The sequence below is a fragment of the Centruroides vittatus genome, unplaced genomic scaffold (genome assembly GCF_030686945.1).
Source record: "Centruroides vittatus isolate TY-2023 unplaced genomic scaffold, ASM3068694v2 contig_1159, whole genome shotgun sequence".
Taxonomy (NCBI): Eukaryota; Metazoa; Arthropoda; class Arachnida; order Scorpiones; family Buthidae; genus Centruroides; species Centruroides vittatus.
The window spans coordinates 100,922-126,156 of NW_027120745.1; the positions used below are offsets into that span (position 1 = coordinate 100,922).

Here is a 25,235-nt window from a genome sequence, read left to right on the forward strand (position 1 = left end):
CTTTTCATCATTCTGAAGCCATATAATTTTACAGTTGTGGATTAATAACAGGATAAACTACTATTATGTAATAGTGTTTAATTTTTAATTTTAATAATTCAGCGATTATAAAAAGATGAATTTGTTAATTAGAATAAAAAATAACTAATTAAAAATTAGTTTACAAACTTTTAAAACTTGAAATAGTAATTTATTAGATCGTTCACTTCAAAATAGCTAAATAGATCAGTAAAAATCCGTGATTTAATTGTTTTTTCACGTTTAAAACATTAATATACAACATAAAAAATTATAAATAGCTACCCGACATTTACAGTAAAATGCTGGTGCCGACTAGTAGTTTTTTACATTTGTTGTAACGACTTTCCTTGAAAAGAACTGTACTGCAAGCGTATTTTTCCCCCTCCCGTTAATTTCCGCAACTTCGATACATAGTTGAATAATTAGTTTAACAGAAATGATGTTGGGTAACAAATATCCACTGATTTTGGCAAATTTAGGCATCATACTTGTAATAGATATACTGTAGTTATTGTTTTGAAAATCAACTAGGTAATTCGATAGTTTAATTAATGTTAACTTGCTTATAATTAATTATAAATTTAAAAAGCTGGTAAATTTTTAAAAAATTAATTAAATTACTAAAAATTTAAAATAAATTTGATTATCTTTTGTGCGAAACAACAACAAAACAATTTTTATAGTTATGTTGCAAAAGAAAAAGATTTGTAGTTACAATTCTATGCGCTGAACTCATATATTTTATTAACATATAATTGTAATTTCGTTTGATGTTTATTTCTGTACAGTATTTATTTAACTTAAATTCTATACATTTTAATAATCCTAATTTTCGTAATACTATGACGTCATAGGAATACAAGTCTCACTAAAATAGAAAAACGTAAAAAAATTAAATTATTAGATGAAAAAAAAGGAATGAGTAAAAATTTTTTTATAGAAACTTGAGAAATAGTCAAGACAGTGCAGCTCTTAAGATCGATCATTTGGATTGGAGTTGAATTTTCCATTGTTTGAAAAGACAACGAATACTTCTGTGAACTCGGATTCTTCGATTGACGTAAGTAAATCGGAGAATCCATTAGATCCCCATCATAAAGTGTGGGTGATGGTCCGAAACCAATCCAGGGAACGATCGAGGGCTACCTTTTCCTTCCACAAATTAACAGTTGCCTTTCAAAAGAAGGACTTTTCTAACTCAGGAAAAACATGAGTGATATATGTTAGTGCTAGACATCAAACAGAAATCAAATGAACTTTCCTTTCCGGATCGTTCACTGAACATTGCTCCGGATTCCACTACCACCACTATGAACTTAAGACGAGAAACGAAGACAACTTTAGCTATATTGTAAGCATATTTTTACAATAAACGGATTAAATGGTAAAGAGGTGTCTTCGTCTGTCTGTACCATGTTTCCCACAACTTATTAGTCCCTCGACTTTCCTGACGTTGGGAGAATTAACTTTATTCCCTTTATGATGAAATCAGTTGAAAACGTTCTTATATAGTTAAACTTTTGCTGGAATTTAAGAAAGGTGTTGTTTTCTCTTTATTATTCCCTTTATTTTCCCAAAGGGAAAGAGTCATCATATCTCACAAGTGAAACGCGAAGTTTCAAATCTTATGTTCTAATTGACGTTTGAAATTATGTTAAACCTGAGGAAGGCTATTTAAGATTGCTGAAAACATTAGTTCATTTATTAAAATTTGCTATAAAAGTGAGAAAGATGGTTTGTAATATGATTTGCAATAATTATAAGATTTGTAATTAAGGGTTAAAATAGATAAATTTTGTCTGCATTCTTAAGAAAATTTATGCAGACAATTGCGAAATTAAATAATAAATAAAAATTATTAAAAATAATTATTAAAACTCTGGCCTTTACACTGAAACCAAAATCAAAATGGCGGCAACGAAACATTTTTTTTTCTTTTAATGAGTTGCCAATTCAGCTAATTTTTTGCTAGATTTAGTGGATTTGTTAGAGAAGCTATAGTAAAAACTTACACCTATCCCTCTTTATATACAATCTATTTTTACGCCATTTTGAAATAATGTGGTTGACAAAAGAAAACTATTTCTTTTTTTACATGATCGATTTTTTTTATGAGGGAACAAATGCTTTATTTGAAAATTTTTAAATTTAACTTTTTGTTAAAATTGTGTTGCTGTTTAAAAAAAGTTACTCTTTTTGTTGAAAGATTTTAAAATTATGTGTTTCTAAGTCAAGAGTTCATTTTAAGTACAGTACAGTACTATTTGTATATCAAAGAATACTGTTTGTTGATTTTATGCTATCTTGTATTTATCAGATTTACATACAAATAATATTGATAAATGATGATAAAATAAAAAGCTCATGTTTCATTTGTAAATTGCTTATTTTTTCATTACATTGAAGTTGTGGATTCTATCATACATTTTTCTACAGGATGTATGCATACTGTATTTTTTTAATGTGGCAGTCTTTGAAACATACAACTAGGCAAAAAGAGGGATAGATATACTCGATGTTCTCGGTAAATAAAATGCTGTTATATTATGTCGATATTCCACACCGTAAGAAATGTGAGGGTCAGGGAATTTGGACAAAGTTGGTCAGGGAAAGTCAGGGAATTCAAAACAAAAATTTGAGTAGGAACCCTGTAAATATAACACAGAAATAGCAATAACACATGATTTTCATTCTAACTTATTTTTTTTTTAATGTGGAATTTTTTTTTAATGTGTGTGTTCTTTTTGTTATAACTTAATATTTGTCTATATAAATATTATTTATTCTTAACTTGATGTTTTTATTTTATCAATTAGCCTTTAATCCCTTTTTATATATAATACAATATACTTTCTACAAGGCAATAATGGTTTCAATTGTGTGATAATCCTTCAATAAAATTATATACTATGTATTTGTAGAAATAATATTATATTGATTTTTTAAATTTTGGAATGCTTTAAACAGGACGCACAAAATATCTGTAATGTAAAAGTTTCAAACTGTATTACTACTTGAAATGTTTAGTGCATTCTCATTTTATATAATATCTCAACTTCTACTTGAAATTTTGAATATGGATCATAGTATTTAAAAAATATCATCAAGATTTGAACATTATTTTTACAGTAAAAAATAGAGTGTACCGTACAGTAAGTTACAGTAAAAAATATCAGGTCAGTTCATAAGTCCATGTGCATTTTTATGACTTTGAGAAAAATCTTGTTTTGCTGTTAAAAATGTCAGTCTAATGTGATAATTTTTACACTGAAGTGTTAAATTGGATCTCATTCATATAATACTGTTCAGAATTGTGAACATTTCAGTTGTTTATTATCGTTAAAATGGAAGTAAGTAAGGGATGAATATAAAAGACATGTTTTATACTTTTTATTTTTAAGTGGTGAGAATGCTACAAATGCAGCCAAAAAAATAAATACTGTACATAATCAAATTGTAATTAGTGCAAGGACTGCGCAGAAGTGGTTTGAAAGATTTAGAAACAATGATTTTAGTGTGGAGGATAAGGCTCGTACTGGAAGACCCGTCGACTTTGACGACGATGCTCTCTCTGCACTAGTTGAAGCAGAACCATCTTTAACAGTTGATGAAATTGTGGAACGTTTAAATTCATCCCACGGAACTGTTCGTGGACACCTACAATAAATCGGAAAAGTTTCAAAGCTAGGAAAATGGATACCACACGAACCGTCAATAGCTAACCGACAACAACGTATAAGCATTTGCACGTCTCTTTTATCCCGTATTGCTTTAGAACCTTTTCTTGGTAGGCTGGTTACCGGAGACGAAAAATGGATCCTCTATAATAATGTGACGAGAAAAAGACAACAGATGGATTGCGACAAGCAGCCAAAACCGACTGCAAAAGGTGGGTTGCATCCAAAAAAAAATTCTTTCGTCTGTTTGGTGGGTTATGTCAGGTGTAATTCACTTTGAGCTGTTAGAACCTAATCAAACAATTACAGCTCAAATGTATTGTGAGCAATTAGAGCATTTAAATGAAAAATTGAAAAAAAATCGACTGTCGTTAGTGAACAGAAAGCAGGTTCTCTTGCAGCATAACAATGCCAGACCACACGCTGCAAAAATAACTGTACAGAAACTTGAAAGCTACAACTGGGAAATTTTACCTCATCCACCATATTCGCCAGATATTGCTCCTAGTGATTATCATCTTTTTCGCAGTTTGCAGAATTTTTTAAAAGGGAAAACTTTTGAGGATGGGAACAATGTAATAAAGGCTATTTCTGAATATTTTGATTCAAAACCGAAATCATTTTATGAAGATGGGATTAAAAAGCTACTGTCAAGATGGCAAGAAATTGTACAAAATAATGATGAATACATTATAGATTGAAATAAAATTTAATTAAAATTTTTTGCTGCTTTTTTTGTAGATAAAAATATGCATGAACTTATGGACTGACCTGATAGTTTTATGAATGTTTTCACTAGTGTGTAGATTGCTCTTTGCTCTTTACTCTTTGGAAAGAATTGTTTTCTGTTTAATTGATTAAAAATATTCTGTTTTAATTTCCATTTAGATTTTAATATAATTATAAATAAAACAATAAAATTGCAATATGGTTTATTTTACTTCTATTTGACCTATAAATATTGTGAACTTGAATTAAGATTAGATAATTAAATGTTCATCATTTCTTTTATGTTAACAAATGTAGACAACAACAACTTTATTAAGTGCATCACTCCATATACTTACAACACTGCATATACTTACAGCACAATACAGCATACAATGTTTTTGTAGATGTATAAATATTAATAATTTAGCCAGAATAATAAATAAAAAAATATTTTATATATTTATAATTAGTGAAAGAAATTATACAATTAATTATAATTTTCCATAGTGTAAGTTTTCGTACTGAACACTGAAAGTTGGTCGTGGGTTTGTATCTTGCCAATAGGCTGGATGCATGAAATTTTCTGGATTTTCTCCACATAAATGTCTATTAATCTGATCTTTGATTAAGGCCAAATGAACTGCTGGATTAAATTGGGTTATAATATGGCTATCTGTTTAGCCCTTTTCTCTGTATGTCGAATACTTGAATAGAGGCCAGTTTCTCTTTGAAAGTTTTCCCTGGTGGCACTCCTCTTTGGCAGATTGCCTAAGTGTTGTGTTGCCTTCTTCTATTAATCTGGTTCATGGCTTCCATGAAGTGTTGTTATATCTTGTGTGCCACATTATCTTATAGAAAACCACTAACTTAAGGTTTATTATCACTAAGTAATTTGGGCTGATAGGTGTTTTAAGCTATCTTGTACTACCTCCAAGTTTTATTAACAGCTGTTATTTTCTGCCTGTAATATTAGACTTATTATACCAGTCGTAATGGAATTGTCACCTATTCTGGTATAATAAATCTAGTATTACAGGTGGATAATAATAACCATTAATAAAAACTGAAGCAATTGCAAGAAAGTATCTTGTACTAATATTAAAAATTACATTATGTTTAGAATAAAATTTAATAGTAATTTAGAACATTTTGAAAGAAACATTGACTCAGAGTAGGGCTTGATAAATTTTGGCATATTTACACTCTACTCTTTCAGCTCAAATTATTTAGTTACAATGATTAAAGTCTAGACAAAAGATAACCTGAAAGACACTGTATTTGATTTAAGAGTATTAAATTAGGGTACTTTTTATAGATTAATGAAAAGTTTCAGTGTTTTTTTTTTGAGTAACTTTTGAAATTCAGTACTTTAGGTTAAATACTTCATCAAAATTTTAAAATATTTGGTGATCGGATGACCAAGGTAGTTAAATCATTAGCTTACTAGTAGTAGTAGTGGTAAGCTAATGATTTCAAACACAAGCAGTCAAAAATAATTTTTTGGGAGATGGTCTATCTCAGGTATATTGGGCTCTGTCCTTCATTACCAGGCTGCTCCTTTTGTGGGCATAGCCAAATCCACAATGGGTATGATTAAAAAGACCCTCATAGTGCCCACAGGGTAGAAAGTGTCAAAGATGGAAAATATGAAAATATTACCATGTTCAATGAAAATCCAGATCAGTTCATTTTATTTAATAGGCAAAATACTTATTTTCATTTGTTGTTTTGTTGCTTTAAATTATTAGTTACATAAATTAATTAATGAAATAAAATGATTTATTTGGTTTTAGTTCAGATATGTTTGATATCAATTGAAATTTACAATTTTATATTGTAACAAAAATTATTTGGCAACAGCAAACATTCTATATTGTTTGTATTTCTTCTGTATGTCCTCTTTATTGTAGTAAATTTAGTTTTAAAATAGTTCATTATAATTAAAATAAGTCAAAATGTAAAAGGTAAAGAATATAATTATAATAAATTTTCTTTAATTTTTTAACTTTTTTATATTTTTAACAAAATGTTTATTTTAAATATTTTAGGAACCGAAACGAGATACTTCAAAAAAACAAAAGGATTCACGAATTCCAAAATGTGCAGTTAAGCCTGTTATGTCAGATGTTTCAGTAGGTAATAAGATATTTATATTTATTTATAGATTAAAATTTTTATTTATTTCTTCGATATTGAAAATTGGAAATATTATAGAAACAAATTTTATTTAAAATATTAAATGACAGTTTTGCAGTTTTGAGGAATAGATTTAATATCATGAACCAGCCATGCTTGTTACTGCTCCACTTTATGTCATGCGAAACACTTAATAAAGATTTATTTGCTGTATTACAGATGCAAAGTTAAATAAATAAATAATTGTCACCATTATTGTGACAAGTCAGTCAGATGTCTAACTTTTGGCATCTTCACAATTTATAAGTAAACTTTTTGTTTTATCTCTTAGTAGAACATCATTTTTATTTCATTTAATACAAATGTCATATATTGAAATTATAAATTAGTCTCCTGTAATTTTTATAAAAAGAAGAAACTACGATTCAAAAATACATTTTTTATTCACTTAAATAAATTCTGAGATAATATTTTATTGAATTAATAAGTGTATAGAGTAGTGATGGTGAACCTTTTTGAGAAGTGGGTCAAATTTTGTTCGTTATTTTTTTTAGTACTAGCTTATGGGTCACTCTGAAAGGGGGAAAGGAGGAGGGTTAAAAACTAATTTTTTTTGGTTTTCACTTTTAAAATCCTCTAAAAAGTTTGTTTCCTTTTTGTTTTACAACTTTTACTTTTGCAAGTGAAGAGCAAAAAATAAAGGTCAACGTCAAAAAATTGATATCAATGGGGTGATACCATGAATTGCCACACCAGGTGACACCATGTCCAGTCGGCAGTCACCCCTGCACTGAGTATTTGAATGAACAAGGAATAAAGAAAATCACATATATATTATGAAAATATTATTTATTAATAGATATGGTTACAGGTATGTGTGTGTATATAATAAAGTTGAAGTATATTTAATGAGAAATCTGTTGTTAATTTTTAGATAGTTTCTTAATATTAGGTTCATATTCCATATTCATTAGTTTAATGCATTTCACAGTCAATTCATTTCCAAGTTTATTTCTATTGGTAGATTTTACAAAATTCATTGAAGAAACAATTTTTCACACGAATATGTGGACCCAAACATCGTTAAAAGAACATTAGCAAGTTTCTTCATTGATATAAAATTATTTGGTAAAGAATTCCATATGTTTAATATAATAATTTCAATTTTTAGTGCAGGATCATTATTATCTGCGTAGTGCAGATAATAATGACTACTTTCAGATATTTTTCCTTCTACTTTGGAAATCAAGTTTTCAAATTTATTTTTCCACTCTATGCTACTTTGAAATTCAACTAATTCCATTTCTAAATCACGGATACCTAGCCACATAAATTCGGTTAACTCCATTGTTTCGAATTCAGTTTTGTATGGATATAAAATAAAGTGAAATGTATTTTCCAAACTTTTAAATTGATTAAATCTCTTTTCAAAAGCTTGTTTTATTTTATTCCTTTATAATCATTAAATATTTTTTAATTGCATTTTCTTGAATGTCAAGCGTATTTTCAAAAATTATTGTGTTTTGAAAATGTTTTCATAATTGAGAAAAATATTTCATGATTTTCATTTCCAAATTCTTAGTAAAGATGTCAAGTTTCATCATAAATATTTTAATATTTTCAAACATCATTAAAACAATTTGTCCATTTCCTTGAAGTTTTTTTATTCAGTTCATTAAAATGCTGAGTGATGTCACAAGAACATTAAATCATTTAACCAATCTATATTTGAAAATTCATCAAAACTATTGTCTTTTTCATTCAAAAAGAGCTTAATTTCTTCTAATGAAATGACAAACTGATTAAGAACTTGACCTCAACTGAGCCATCAAACATTGTTGTATGTCAAAATCCCTGAATACTGGCACTCAATTTCCTCTAATAATTGTGCTTTATAATCAAGTCTTTTTCTTTAAAATCTGCAAACAAAGTAGCACTGCATTCTAAAAATGCTTGTTTTACAAACCATCCTTCTGAAAGAGTTTCTCATGGCAAGCAAGGCAATGGGCAAGTTGAAAACTAGCAGCTGTAGTGTTATTTTTTGAAATCAAAAAAGCTTTTAAAACACTGGTTTGTGAATGATTCTCTTTTTTCTTTTGTAAAAAATATGTTGTTGTTTCTTCATCTGTTGAAAGGTTGAGACTAGAATGCAACTTTTCAAAATGTCTTTTTACATTGTATATACCAGGGGTGGCCAACTTTTGTGTACATAAGATCTACTTTTTATCTTAAAAATGTGTCGCGATCGACTTGTTGTCGTAGACATAGTTTAGGTGGCGAGGAGGAGATGCGAAATACATACTATGCTTATACACTGTTTCAGTACGAGGTGCACTCCCGCAAGCTATGGGTAGATAAGCAAAAGATATGTTCAAAACTATTTTTTATTTTTTAAATCACTTATTATTTTCATTCATAAAGAAAACAAATTTCCAGACTCAACTTTTGATATTTGTAGGTACGAGTTCATTCATTTGCAGCTAATTCGATTTTTCGACACTTTTTCAAGATTATATTTTAAGTTACTAAAAATCTATTTAATTTTTTTATCAACTGCGATGTATAAGTTGTGGTACTGTTTGTTCTTAAATATGAAAAACTTGTTATAAAAATGCACAAAATGGCAGATAATTTGATTTTAAGATTTCACTTTCGCGATTTTATTTTATTTTATTTTATTTTTTTGCGCCAGGAAAATTTATCGTGGTAGAATGATATAAGATTTTTAGACTTATTTTTTGCCAATTTATCAATTGTTCGCGGGAGTGCACCTCGTTCTGAAACAGCCTGTATATCTACCTACGTAAAAAACAACATAATTATTTAACGGGCCAAAAAAATCACTTCCAAGAGAATTAAAACAACACGAGTAATTATTAACAATATTTATTAATTCAAATTAGCTACAGATAAAGACATATTTAGAATTTATTTTATTACCTTAACATTAATGAGAGGACTGAGTTTGCGTGTCTCTAACCAAGAAATCATAATTAGGTGTATATCCTGACAAAGATAATAATAATGAGTCTTCAGTATGGGAATCAGTGAGGACGGAACGTTGTTTAGTCTTCGTTAACTTTAAGTATGAAAATGCCGATTCACACAGATACGTAGATCTGAAACAAGAATAAATATATTCGCTACATTTGGTGATACTGGGATATTTTTCTCGTTTGACGTATTTCCAAAAATTTTCTTCAAATTTTCTGGCTTGTAAGATTAAATCAGTTCGTAAAATTATAATTTCATTTTCTAATGCCTTTTGCTCCATATGAAATATGTCTGAAATTTTTTGGCTAATGCGTTTCACACTTAAATCTTTTTTAAAAGGAAAAGATATAAATTCCACAATTTCTTTAATTTTTTCAAAATCTTGGAATCTTATCTCAAAATCTTCAATTACTTTTTGGATTTCCGTGATGTATTTGTCGATCTTATAATTAATATTTTTATGTTTTTGTATATTATCCGCCATATTTGGAAAATGATTCAGATTATTTTGTTGCAGATCTTCTATTAGCAAAATAAATTTTGTTTTATATATAATCTATGCAGCTGATCATATCAATTACTGTTTTATTTTTACCTTGTAATTCTAAATTTAAATGATTTAGCATTTCTTACCGATTTTACTTCAATATTAAGTCACTAAGCCAAGTTTCATCATTTATATTTTCACATTTTCCACCTTGCTCGTGAAGAAAATCTATTATTTCAGGCAATAAATCACGAAATCGTTGCAGAAATTTACCTCTGCTTAGCCATCTAACATCGGTATGTAGTAATAATTCAGGTTGACCTTCGTCAAGCTGCAGTTGGAAGAGACGCCGTTTGAGGGAACTTCCTCGAATTGAATTAACAGTTTTAAACGCTATGTCCATTACCTCTTTTGTGTTTAGTCTCTTGCTGGCTAACACTTGCTGGTGAATTATGCAGTGGTAGCTCAAAAAGGCTGGGAATTTATCTTCATTTTGACATAGGGTTATAAATCCATTTATGCGACCTATCATTGCAGCTGCGCCATCCGTTGTTATTGAAACTAATTTAAAAAGTGGTACTTTCAAATCATTGAGCAAGTTTTTAAAGGCTTTGAATATATCTACACCTCTAGTCCTTTCTTTCAAAGAAATCATACCCAACAATTCTTCTTTACATGTAAAATCCTTAAAAACCATACGAATGAAAACAAGTAATTGTGCTGTATCACTTATATCTGTCGATTCATCACATTGAAGGGAAAAACAAGAACATCTATTAATATCGTTATATAACTGTTCTTTTACATTTCCACTCATCTTCTCAATTCGTCGCATCACAGTGTTTCGAGACAGTTGTAGATCTTGAATTGCAGCAATAATTTCACTCTTGTTCTTAAAATCATTAAAAAGTGAATCTGACATTTCCAAAAAAATTTCCTTTACAAATTCACCGTCAGAAAATGTTTTACAGTTTTTTGCTAAGAGGTAGCTTACTTTGAATGATGCAGTAGTTACTGCTTGTGACTTCAACATTGGTTTTTTGAAAACATTTTGTTGATTTGTTAATTGAGTTTTAAGACCCCTAACTTTATGTTTTCTCAGTTCGGAATTTGGTGGATAATCTGTTTGATACTTGTTATGTAAAGCTAAAAAATGTCTCTCCAGATTACCCTTTTTAGCGATGGCTATCGAAGTAAGGCATATTAAGCAACGACATTTATCATTCACCATTGTAAAAAAGTAATCGAGTTCCCATTCTTCATTGAAATGATAAGTTTTCGATTTTTTTGGTTTACTACTCATGTTCGTGGGTATACTAAAATGCAAAAGAAATACGACAATAAGTATTGAATTAAATATTTTCCTAGAAAATTAAGAAAATAGTTTAGAGGTCTGTTGCGGAGAACGCTTACTTATCAAGTAAATAGATAGGTAAGAAAAGCCACAATTTAATTTAAAACATAAAGAAAAGGTACTTACATTTTAAACAGAAAAAAATTGAAACTCAACGTTATCACTTTCGGGGACCACCACTTCACCCTTCCTCTCTTTACCGTGTTTCGACCTACTCTCTCCGCCCCTCTTCCAGCCTTTCTTTATTTCGGTTTTATGACCCTTTGTCTACATTTCTTATTCCCTTTTTATAACTGTACTCAAATGGATTGCACATGGACCGACAAAACCACAACTCGGGGAGGACGCGGAGGGTCCGATATCACTACAGTTGCGTTTGCGCGTTATGTTCACGCGTTGCGTTCGGTTACAAGTGTAACACATTAAATCAAGACATCGCAAACGATCGACCAAAATTGGGTTCGCGATCGACTTGTTGGCCACCCCTGGTATATACTGTACAGTATGTGAAGTGATTTTTTCATTACAAGTTACACAAAGTTGTTTTATTCTTTTCAATCACACCATATTTATCAAACCATTCTGTTTGATATGGTCTGGAACTTGTATCGTTTGTTTTTATTTTTTTAACCACTGACATAGTACAGGGCTACAACTAAAAATATTTATATTTAGAATACAATAATTTGAGAAGAAATTTCTTATTAACGTACCTGATATACATACATATGTAAATGAGAAACTTTAATAATAAAAAAATAATAATAATGTTGAATTATTAAACACTTCTAGACACGTATGGCAAGGCTGCCATTCAGTTCAGCACTGGTACATCCCCAAGCTAGTACATCTCCCCATTCTACAATGTGACGAATATGTATGCGCGTCAAGTTTATGACTAACTGTCATGCGTCATACACAGGTGCAGTGATATGACAGAAAATCAGCTAGCCAATGGCCACTTGGAAATATCTATTATATGGGCAGTTCTGTGACGGTATGCCAAAAACAGCCACTAGGGGCACCCCTAGCTATTATTTAAATTTAAAGTAAATATAAAAGAATTTATATTGGTAATTTTTACAGTATAATTCAGTATATTATTATTTTTATTTGTAATAGAAATTTATTAATTTATGAATTTATTATTTATACCACAGAATGACACCATGCGCATGCCCCGATGCCTGCATCGGGCGTTTAAAATGGGCAGTCTCTGTCAGTGTATCGAGTGCCAGCAAAGCTAGGAATTGCCAGTGTCTGTGCGCTTACCCCGATGCCTGCATCGGGCCTTTAGACTGGTGTTTTTTTTTATAAATTCGACATTAGATATATATACTTTATTTTTTTTACTATTTTTGATTGTCTGTTCTTTCTCTTATGATATAAAAAATAAGTTTATAAAAATCAATGCATGGGTCATTTAAAAAGCCTGCGTGGGTCAGTGTCTGACCTGCGCATAGATCTGCCACCGCTGGTATAGAGCATATACTAAATATTATAAATGTTCTTTATAACAATCTGTATTTTATGTTGTTATTTACCAATTGAAACTGTTTTTCTTTAGAGAGAAAATCTGTTAGACAGTCGACTAAAGAGAAATCTGAACAAACCGAGAGACGAATGAAACAGCAAGAAGAATTGAAGAAAAACCGTGAACCCAAGAAGAGAGATTCTAGCCGGTATTACCGAATGACTCAAGAAGAATTATTAGCAGAAGCTAAAATAACAGAACAAAAAAATTTAAAATCTCTAGGTAATATTATCATTATATTCTAAATTGATAGTAAATTTTAATGTTTAGGTTATGTTTATCATCTCATTTTAAAAACAACAGTACTTATAGAAGCCAGCTTAATTATTTGATTTATATTTTTGGACTTTCTTGGCCTTCTTTTTGAATCTTAAGTCTAAAAGAATGGTAATTTTAAAACATCCAAATGATTATACAGACTTAACATGTAACAGCTATGTATGACATTTCTGCTGCTTATAGATTGTAATTAAGAAATTTTGAATTCTACATGTCACACTAATAATTCAGTGAAATTTATGATAATTTATGTACATATTCATTACAACTTTCAGTTTAACAAACATTTTTACGATTCCCTCAAGTTCATGTATGAGATTCCACTGTAAGTTAATAATTTTTATCATTTTATTTAGTTACATTGAATTATATATGTATGAATACAGTAAGACTTTTGTAAACCTGACTCACATGGTACTGAATATTTTTTCAGTTTGGCAAGTTTCCATTCTGAACAAGTTTAAACATTCCAAAGAATTTTTCCTGTTTAGGAAGATTTCTGTTTTATTAAGGTTTCTCTTTGAATAGGTTTTACTTAGGGTTTCCCATTTTCCGAGATTCCAGGAAAAAAGTGAACTGTTTCTTGGGATCTGGGAAATCCTGGGATATAATTAATTATTTTTAAGATATAAAATAAATTTTAAAATAGAATGATATAATTATTTTTCATTTTTAAGTAACTTAATACAACCTGCAACCTCCAAAATAATAATAATAAGTAAAATATGTATAAAAAATTACTTTTGAATTATGTAGAAATTTTCACAAATAGAAAAAGTTTATTGGAAACCGCTTACAACAAAAATGCATTTGAATTGAGTTGAAGAAAAAAATGAACTTAGAACTTTGATCTAAGTTAGAACATAATTTTCGTTATTTAAATAAAACATAATACAAAATATTATTGTAAAATTTAATAATAAGATTTTAAAAAGCAAAGGTGACAATCTGCTCACTCAATTTGATTCTTATTTTACTAAAGAAATGTCCTGCTACCAAGAATGTCCTTTTCGATTCAGTTGTTGTGGGTGGAATCGTCTTTAATGCATTTAAGAGAGATAGATGTTACATGTTTTTTCACCCATAGCCTGGAAGATTTCTAGTTTGTTTTTGAGATTGTAGTACTACTTTTGCTCTCTAGTATTCTTGATTTGTCTGCCTCGGCTGCTTTAATAGTTGCATCAAGCTTATAGCCTGATAATTCGGCAATTCTTTTGGCTTTAATAATTAGATTTATGAAGAAAAAATTCATACTCATTTGTATGAATTTTTGTATCCTTGCCCAATTGCACAACCTAGCATTACAGCTATGTATTTATTGAAGCTACTGGGCATGGTTAAAAATTAAGACAGCATAAGCACAATTATTCCAGATATTACAGGTTCTGACAAAGAATTTTTAGATTCCTGTCACAAATAGGCTACATATTGATTATTGACCATTTGTGACATGTGATAACGAGGAAAAATTTAAAAACTAATAAGTGGGCTTATAGCTATTCTGACAGTTTATGGGTTAATTATACTTTCTATTTGCAAAAGTTCCTCAACTTTCACACAAAATAAGAAAAAAAGTAAATTTTTAAGAAATTTGTTGGGATTTCCTGGGTTTAAAAACAGCCAGAATCCTGTTGGAGAAACCCTAGTTTTACTGTATTGTTTTTTCATACATCTGTCTTTTAAGTGTTTATAATAAATTAATGAATTGTACAAAAAAATCAAAAAACAAACATCAAAATCTTGATTAAACATTGAGAATATTTAGAATTATGAAATAATTTTCATCCACAAACTATTTATATTTTTGAAAATTTTTATTGTATTTTATGAAATCTGCTTTATTATGTTTGAAAGTGTAATTTAGTCTCGAAAATTATTTTAAGAAAAAATAATTTTAATCTGATATATTGTTACATCTGGAACAATTGTTTTAAAGGAAATTTAATAAGTTTATATCTTCTGTCAATTACAGTGGATTCTTGATATAATAAGTTATATCAAGAAGCCATTTATATGAGTTAACTCTAAATACAGTGAACTGTCAAAGGATTGAGCTAAGTAATGACCAAATAAATAAATGCTCTTAAGGGTGTTAACAAAATTTAATCTAGTGTATAAACTACTAAATCATATAAAACTTTTGAAATTAAATTACTTGTAGCATCAGCAAAGTTTATATGATGTAACTTATAACTTACATTTATAATAATAATTATATAAATATAATGCCAATTTTCAGGTTTAGACCTAACATTAAAAAAATAAAGATAAAAGTTTAAAGAATCAATGAAAAAGTAATTTTTGTTTAAGATTTTCTTCTCATTAGTCATTCAAAATTTTTGTTTAAAAATTTTATATAGAATAACATACAAAACTAAAAAACAGTTTAAACATAAAATAATAATCTGTAAATTTCTGTCCGACGGAAATGACTTTTTTAATAAAATTGAAGACAAAGTTTGCCCAAAAGACACCACCATTTATTTTTTGTGTGTTCCAGACAGTACACATTCTTGGCAACTGACCTTTCTTTGTAGGCTACTTGTCGCCAGAAGTTAAAAATGTCCTTTTAAAAAAAAACAAAATATATCTAATTAAAATTACAAGTAATTTCTAAAAAAGGAACTGGTGACATACAGACGTCTTGCTTGCATCCATCATACCTTCGTTGGGGGTACTACTGCTTTTATCTACTAAAAACAAGTGCTGGAAAATGTAGATTTACTTGTTGCAAAAAAATCTACATTTTCTGGTGACAAGTAGCCTACAAAGAAAGGTCAGTCACCAAGAATGTATACTGTCTGAAACAGAAAAAATAAATGGTGGTCCCTTTTGGGCAGACTTTGTTTTCAATTTTATTAATAAAATAATAAACTAATTAACTAACCAGTTAAAACACTTGATCTTATTTGTTTTTAGGTGGATTACATGTTTGATTTTTTTTTATTTATTAAATACAGAATTAACTATAGTAATATGTAAGATTTATTTAGGTTTTATGTTAATGATGTAACATAAATGAAATACATATTTAATTGTCTCGTAATTTGATTTTATTTTGATAAGTTTTGATACTTTATGATCTGTCAGTGAAGTATAAATCCCTAAATTATCTGAATCTTATATTTTAATTTTCTTGAGTTACAACTATTTAAATTATTATAAAATATGTATAATTTGATGATTAGATAGAGTTTGGAACACTAGAGTTTAGAGCACTGTTTCCCAACCTTTTTTGTGCTATGTCTCACCTAAGCCTTTCTAAAATTCTTATGCCCCCCCAACATATATACTTAATTGCCACACTGTTTTGTCGTAACCACGATATAACCCGATCCTCTCAGCAAAGTCTCTTGCACTTTCCAGTCATTGCCAAACACGACCTGGAACACCACAACTCACGTCTGTCCACCAAGATCTGTGCAAAGAATGTCCTTTCTCCTCTTTCACCAGCATCAGGGCTTCATTCATCTCTTTGTTCTCAGTGATTCCCAGAATTGTTAATCCCACCCCAAGGGAAAAGGGTTATAAAGAAAAGTTCTAGAAGGAAAGGGAAACAAAGAACAAAGAAAACTAAAACTAACTTAAATCAATATTTACAATAAATATAGCATACAGCGGCTCTACAGTTAACTTAAACTCTGGACGAGTCCATTTTTGAATTGCCCCCCTTAAAAATTGAATTGCCCTTCTGTGGGGCATGGGCCCCACATTGGGAAACACTGGTGTAGAGTGTTCCAAATTCTATTCTTGAGTCAAATTCTCAAATTTTCATGAGAGATTTGATTGAATATATCAGTTCTGCATTCCTTTCTCTCTAGCACGGTGGTTCTTAACCAGTGTTCCGCAAACCTACCTCGAGTGTTCCACAAAAGAAAAGATTTTAAAGTTTTTATTCAAATTTATTCCCATTGCTATATTCTTAGACAATTTCATGTTTTTATTTTATTCAGTATATTAAAGTTTATTAATTTATTGCTTCATTGTTTCCTGAGAATAGTAAACATGGAATTGCTTATCAATTTTTGAATATATTGATGCTAATGCTCCGTGTATTAAAACATATATGAATGGTGTTATGGCCTCAGAAAGGTTGAGAACCATTGCTTTAGCAATTCCATTGTGAGCTTGACTAAACCCACAATGACAGACAGTGAAAGACTAGTAGTGTGAAAATAGTTATACATGAATATTTATTTATAATTTTTATCATTCTAAATAACAAATTGGTTATCTGAAAATCAAGTAGCATTCAAAAATGTTTTAATAATGAACTTTTGCAATAACTTTTATGCTATATATCTTTTGATATAATTTTTTCATGATTTAGAATCTTATCAGCGATTGGAGTTGGAGAAGAAGAAAACAAAAATTATCAAACCAGCTTATAAAGGACCAATGATACGTTATCATTCTGTGTCTATGCCATTGATTGAAGAATTATCTGAACAGGAAAAGTAAGTTATAACTTTACTTTAAACAAATTGTAGATTATTCTAGTTTAGAAAATATTAGTCTAAAGGCTCATTCAAACAGATCCCAGTGACTTAATCAAATGGTAAGTAATTAACAATGTACTATATGCAAACACTAAAATTTAATGGAGTTTTAGTTTAGTATATCCATTTAATTCTATTATTCTGGTTAAATAGCACCCTCACAAATGTTGCTAACCAACTAAATATGCCTGAACAGAATTGTTTTTAGTTGAGTTCAGTATTTCCTATAGAATTATTCAGTGTCACACAAATATGTCTGTGTCGAAACTTGGTGCATGCTCAGTTGTAATAGTCCAGACGTATTTTATGCACTAAACTCAGTTGAGTCTGCATAAGTCGACACCCCAAGGGGAAGTGAAAATGTGTCGAGTTATTCGATATGACGACTAAAGCAAAGTTGAAGAAAACCACAATACTGTACTACAATTAGGAAAATACAGTAGTGCAATGTACAGTACCTCTCTGACTATCACTGGCACTAAAGTTGGTTTCTACTTCAAGTACCCCAGCAATTTCCATTGCCTTTTGTTTCAGTATCATTCCCGAAACAGGAAGATTCAATGAACAAATTTGCTTTAGCCAACATACGAGAGCAAATTCGACATCTTTGTACGGCGACTTTCTCTGGTGTTTTTGAGACAGCTGCTACAAAATCCAAGAAAAAGCTTATTAATTTCCTCTTTTCTCTTCACAATTCTCACCAATGTTGTTTTTGGAAGGTTATTTTTGGTTTGCAAATTTGGCTTGCGAAGTTTTCTTACATTCAAATTCAGAAACAAGTTCGTATTTTTCCTTCAGCATAAGCATTGTTAGCTTTCATAAACTCATTTCTAACAGAAATGTGAAACATGCGCTACAAATAACGCTTGACATGAGAAAATGCAAAATCGGATTCTGCTGTGACGTAGATGTAGATTGTATATTTTCTTTCTGTTTATGTTATTATTTTATATATAAAAGTACATAAAATGTTTGTACATATTAAAAATGCCTTTATTAATAAATAAGTCGACTCCTCTCCTGAAAAAATGAGTTCACATCACACAATGTGGTGTGAACTCATTTTTTTCAGGAGGGGAGTTGACTTATCGGAAGTTTAAACAAGTGTGGGACAGCAAAAGTATGTCGATTTATCCAGTGGTGTTGATTAAACCGGAGTTTTTTTTAACATTAATGCCTATGTAAGTCGGCCAGGACCACAGAAAACTGACTACTTAACCGACAATGTCAAGTTATACCTATGACGACGTATGCAGACTTGAGTGTATGTGTGTATGTATATATATATATTTAGCATGCATATATATATACCCGGAAGGCACAATTAAAAGTATAATTAAGTAATTTTCAGATTACTGAAAATTACTTAATTATACTTTTAATTGTGTTATAATTTCATAAATAAGTATAAAGACTGCAGAAGAAATCATAGTCTTTGCACTGATTTCTGTGATAAGTACAAATAATAAGGTTTTAATAGAAAAATATTTTTGATTTAGCAGTTTTAAAATAATTCCCATATTGAATCTCATTCAGTTGTTCTAAAAGCAGAATTGATGATAAAATATATATTTAAATATATATTCTGTTAAAAGATTATATTATCATCTTATTCTTAAATATATTTTTTAATTAAAAGATTGAATTTTAGTTGATGATATTTGTAATATCTTCATATTTGAAAATCAATGGAATCGTGAAACTAAAAGGCACACCCGTGGCCAAGAGGTTCCGTTCCCTGAACACTGGGAGTTTGGTCCTTGATTTGCACCTTGGCAGGACGGGCTGGCCATGTGGAGTTTTCTGGGTTTTCTTCACATCTGTAATGCCTAAATAGGGGCCAGTTACCCTTAAAAAGACCTCCTGGAAGGCAGCCCCCTATGCAGATCACCCAAGTGTTGCATTGCCATAATTTAACAAAACAAACAAAATTAAAAATTACATAAACATTGTTTCTTAGGAAAGTTCTTATATTCAGTCAGAATTTTGTATTTCCTTACAAAATTCCCTAACTGGGTCGAAGCTGTTCTATATTGGGGCTAGCTGAACAAGAGAGGATAAGTTTGATCCACTTTGATTGCAGACTTCACTCATAAGGTATTGTGGAGGTCAAAGAATACTATTTAACATATCCAGGAGTCTATTTTCATTGTGTTAATATTGTCATGTAACTCTCCAAGCTTGACATACCAGAATTGTAGATAAGATTATAGAAGCTTAAATAGCACTAAGTCGTACATTTTTTGATAAGAAGCATCTCACTTCATTAATGTCATTGCTATGTATTTATTTACTTTTGTATTTTGGTTTGACATAAATTTTTATTAGATTTATTTCATTGTGTATCCTGGTTGTTAAAAATTTTGTAATTTTATATATTTCAATTACATTCCATGCTTGTGTGTGAGGAACAATTTTGAAAAAAAATGTTCTCCATTTATATTTCATTTTTCAAATATTATCATATACAGGGAACAGAGTGCTACTATTTCTTGAAGAGGACAGTTATAAACTGTTAAAGATTTATTTATGCAAGTACTTTTTTGTAATGTCAATAGACAGTTGTGTTGTTAATTTTGTAACATTGCTTGGTGTGGAGTGTTTTTACATTTTATGAGCATGAAGTTAGTTTCACCAGTGAATCTTTCAAAGGCATCCAGAATTACTAGAAATGTGCCAACAGATATGTAGAGTTAGAAGGAAATTATCTTGAAGGTTAAGAAGTAATGTTTAAGCTGCAATTTTCAAATTCTATAAATTCCCACTGGACTGTGTGTTTGTCCTTTGTTAATCTTAAGAATGGAGTTAGATAGACAAAAGTTGAGACAAGATACGGAAAGCTTAGGAGCAGGAGGCCACAATTAACTATATACAAACTTCCAGTCTGGACCAGAAGTCACTTGATTTCAATTCAAAAATTTTCTCCAGAATGGAGTTAGATAGATAACAGGTATGACTTTGTTGGTGTTATAAAAAGTATGATGTACAGGGGCAAGACTACTACAGGAGAGAGCATATATTTTAAATTATTCAATTTAAAATATGATTAAAAATTGCAGCTTTTTCTTAATTTTTGCTTGTTTCCTTTAGATTTTGAATGTAAGTACCATTTAGATATAGATAAGAAGAAAAGTCTGATTTTGGTTTACAATACAGTTTTAATTTTAAATGAGTGTGAGGAAGAAAATATAAATGACTTTGTCAGAGTGGGCCTATAGTATCTTTGTCTGTCGGAAGAATCAAAATTCATTGTTTGATAATTATACCACATAAATATCCGAGCAACTTTCTAAGCTGTCAAGACACACAACCTCTTCAAATGGGACTACGGATTTCTTTTTTATAATTAATTTAGCTTAGTGTTTGTAAACTGAGCATTGTGCTTTGGATATTAACTTTTTATTAGGGAGATTTCAAAATTAATAATTATTAGAATAATTTGATTTAAAAATTTTCAAATATGGTATAACATTGTGATTATCCAAAATGTCAATATTTGGAAATACATTTAATTTTGATTCTATTACAGTAATTAAAAATATTTTGTAGTCATTTTGAATCATGAATCTTCATTATTTCTGCATTTTTCATAAATATATGTCTTTTTATCAAAATACAGTAATTTAAATTACCATATTTTGATAGATATCTTCCATAAACCTTTTTGTTTTGTGTATTTTTTAAATCTCGGATTGTTTTTTCTATACATATATTTTGTTCATTGAAACAAAAATGTTTTTGAATTTCAAATTCCAGTTTATAATATAATAGAAAATATTCAGTTGCAGTGTCTTTATTAAGGAATTGTTATAGTATGTTGTAAGAGAAAAAAATGTAACTGATCTTTGTTTAGATGTGCATTATTTTCAACATTTAATATTTTTGTTAATAGTTAAATATTTGGTGGAAGAAAGTACATCTTTGTTAATTTGTCTGCTATTGGATAATGTAAAGTTTTAAAACTATTATATCTTCATCAGTATAACTATCATCATTGTTTGCAGGCTCTTGGGCTAGCTGGGTGGTTTGTTCTGGATGTTTACCATTAGAGTTTCTCATTTCCCAGTCTTTTGCTTGTCTCGGGATTCTGGGAAATCCCGGGATAGAATTAATTATTTTTAAGATATACAATTGAAATCAAATGATATAATTAAATTACATTTTGTATAATTATTTAATACATTTGCAACCTCCAAAATCATATTAATAATGCTGTGTAAGATATACAGTAGAGACTTGTTAATTGGAACGATTTTCAGTCGGACTGTGTCGTGCTAAATCGAACTTTTTTGATACTAGATTTACTTCTAAAGTATAATTTTTATGTTTTTATATTTTTCAATATATTTATTTTGTTTGTACAGAATAAAGAAATAATTTTTAACGATACAATAGCCACGATTATTATTTTTAAAAATTTACGTTAGGCTTAACATCGACGAAAATTCAACGCAAAGCGACACGCAACGGAGAAAAATTTGAACATCGGACAGGTTAATATATTTTTTTGTACATAATTGGTAATCGGAACAAATCACTAATCTGAACAACCCCAGTCCCCAATTGATTCCGATTTTCGGTTCTCTACTGTATATTAAAAATTACCTTTGAATTATGTAGAAATTTTCACAAATATAAAAAATTTATTTAAGTTTGTTGAAAACTACATAATTCAAAGCATTTTTATTGTTGTTGTTGAGTTGAAAATTTAAAAAATGAACTTAAAGGTAATTTTCATGATTTAAATAAAACATAATACAAAATATTATTGTAAATTTTTATAATAAGGTTTTAAAAAGCAAAGATGGTCAATACTCGCTTCACTCAATCTGATTCTTATTTTAGTAATGAAAAGTCCTGCTACTGAGAATGTTCTTTCCAATTCAATTGATGAGAGTGGAATCGTGTTTAGTGCATTTAAGAGAAAACAGATGTTATGTGTTTTTTCACCTGTAGCCTGGAAGATTTGTAGTTTGTTTTTGAGATTGTAGTACTACTTTTGCTCTCTAGTATTCTTGATTTGTCTGCCTCGGCTGCTTTAATAGTTGCATCAAGCTTATAGCCTGATAATTCGGCAATTCTTTTGGCTTTAATAATTAGATTTATGAAGAAAAAATTCATACTCATTTGTATGAATTTTTGTATCCTTGCCCAATTGCACAACCTAGCATTACAGCTATGTATTTATTGAAGCTACTGGGCATGGTTAAAAATTAAGACAGTATAAGCACAATTATTCCAGATATTACAGGTTCTGACAAGCAAAGAATTTTCAGAATCTGCCACAAATAAGCTACATATTGATTATTGACCATTTGTGACATGTGATAACGAGGAAAAATTTAAAAAAACTAATAAGTACAAATGTATTCTGACAGTTTACCAGTTAATTATACTTTCTATTGGCAAAATTTCCACAACCTTAACATAAAATAAGAAAAAAGTGAACTTTTAAGGAAGTTTCAGAATTTCCCGGGTTAAAAAAACAACTGGGATCCTGTTTGAGAAACCCTACTTACCATCTCCAAAGTTCTTGGATTATCATCCAACATAAAGATGGGATCTTTAAGTTTCTTTATATTTACAGTGCCACTGCATGTAGCTGTGCAGATTGATTAGCCACCTTGTATGGTGAACAAAGGGGTGTTATATATATATATATATATGATGAAATATATTTTTATGGCACTATTTAAAGAATTCTGGAATTATTGTATATTAGTATACCCTGCATGTATATATATATATATATATATATATATATATTTTTAAAACTCTTTTTGCCCTGTGGGCACTAAGAGGGCCTGTTTTTAGCAAGCCCATTATGGGTCCGGCCAGGCCCACAATGATGTGACCGGTTGGTGAGGGACGGGGCACTCCCCAAAAATTCCTGGAGATTTTTCGACCCATCCAGATTCGATCTCGGGTTCCCAGAGCAGTAGACTGCCACCTTGACCACTTGGCCATCCGGCTGTCTATATACAATAGAGAGAGGTTGAGGCGCACGTATTCAGCCCAAAATGTGAATGGCAGATGGATGAGCACTGCCATTTGGCAATTCTGTACAGTTGATAATGGTGTTTGCTACGTCTAGAATGGCAAGTAGACAATTGGCTTAGACTACTTCATTTTTTGTGTTTGTGGTTAAAATAATGATTGTTTAATAATTTATGAATAATATTGTAAAGAAACAGTTGATTTAATCCAGAAGTTATTTAATTATTCAATTTTTTAGCAAGTGATGTGAAGTGCCTATAGAAATTTCATATATTTGTCTTCATAATAGCTTAACTTAAGGTAGGTTTGTTCTTCCACGGCATCTTCTACCATCATCTACCATCAACAGCGTAATACGTTCATAAATTTTCTAAAAATTAATTTTCTGAGCTGCTTTCAAATTTACATAAGCCACTACTATCCTCGACAAAAGTATGGGGTGGTCCTATCATATGGTAGGAGAATTAAAAATAATTATTTAGTGTTGTTAAACATCCTATAAATACTTTTAAACAGTTTAATTTGTTTGAGGGTTACCTGCAAAGGTAAATAATGTTAAATGTATCAGCCATTTTTTCAACAAATTTCCTGTGAGTCAATGCGTGATGTTCACTGAGTCACGTGATGTTGTGAACAAGTGCCGCAAGTCTTTTACTTGGACTTAAAACGTCAAACGTGTACTTCTGCTTGTCGTACAAGTTTAATGTTTGTACAGATATTAGAGAGGTTGAGGTGCAAGTACAATGTATCAGACCTGTATTCATTTAGCAATATCAGATGCACACCACCAAGGCTACACTGGTATGGCTATTGTGTTGTTATATCTTACATATATTTGAATTTACTCTGTACTTTTTAAATTACTTTCATTGGCTTTAAAGGGGAGATTTTTTGGATTTTGATGCAAAAGTAAGATAGGAGGCACCATTATGTCTTCCAAGTTTTGATAAACTTCAATTTTTTCCAATAAATGACTAAGCTATCACCTAGCGCTAAGTGATAGCTTAGTCATTTCTCGGGTGAAAAAAATTGGACCAAATAATAGTCCAAACTTGTGAGACAACAGGGACTTAAAATTACTGAGGATATCTATCACACAATATAGATTTATGTATATTTGTTATTTTGTGCAGCAGTACCACAGAGAAGAAACCTACAGAACAGAGGTGTTCGAGGAATTTCGTCACCTTCACGGACGAGAAACTACTGAGAGAGTATTTTCCAAATAGGAAGCCCAAACCGGCTTCCAGGACTCTATGTCCCATCACCAAAATGCCCAGTCGCTATTTCGATCCGTCACTCTCATACCCTACGCTAATCTACAGGCGTTCCGTTTTCTACGCGAGGCCTACTATCAACAGCTGGAACAGAAGGGAGACATGCGTCAACCAGACGTGGCTGCCTGGGTGGAGTGGAGGAAGAAAAACAAGCCGGCTTCCAAACAGACTGCAGTCAAGACGACGATGAGCGTAAAACCTACAAAAGAATCTTAAGAAAATTGTTCTCAATCGGTAAATATTAATAAATTTTGTATATAGTTTCTTAA

At 30.1% G+C, this 25,235-nt stretch overlaps 1 protein-coding gene across 1 annotated transcript in view; it reads left to right on the forward strand.

The window, feature by feature from the left end:
* Positions 1-25,235, forward strand: part of YL-1 (Vacuolar protein sorting-associated protein YL-1) — a 40,544-nt gene extending 15,309 nt beyond the window's left edge. The window contains 5 exon segments of the mRNA XM_067276381.1: positions 6,458-6,545; positions 12,948-13,136; positions 17,524-17,650; positions 24,823-24,983; positions 24,986-25,235. Of these exon segments, the coding sequence (XP_067132482.1) occupies positions 6,458-6,545; positions 12,948-13,136; positions 17,524-17,650; positions 24,823-24,983; positions 24,986-25,182 (762 nt within the window). The 3' untranslated portion in view covers positions 25,183-25,235.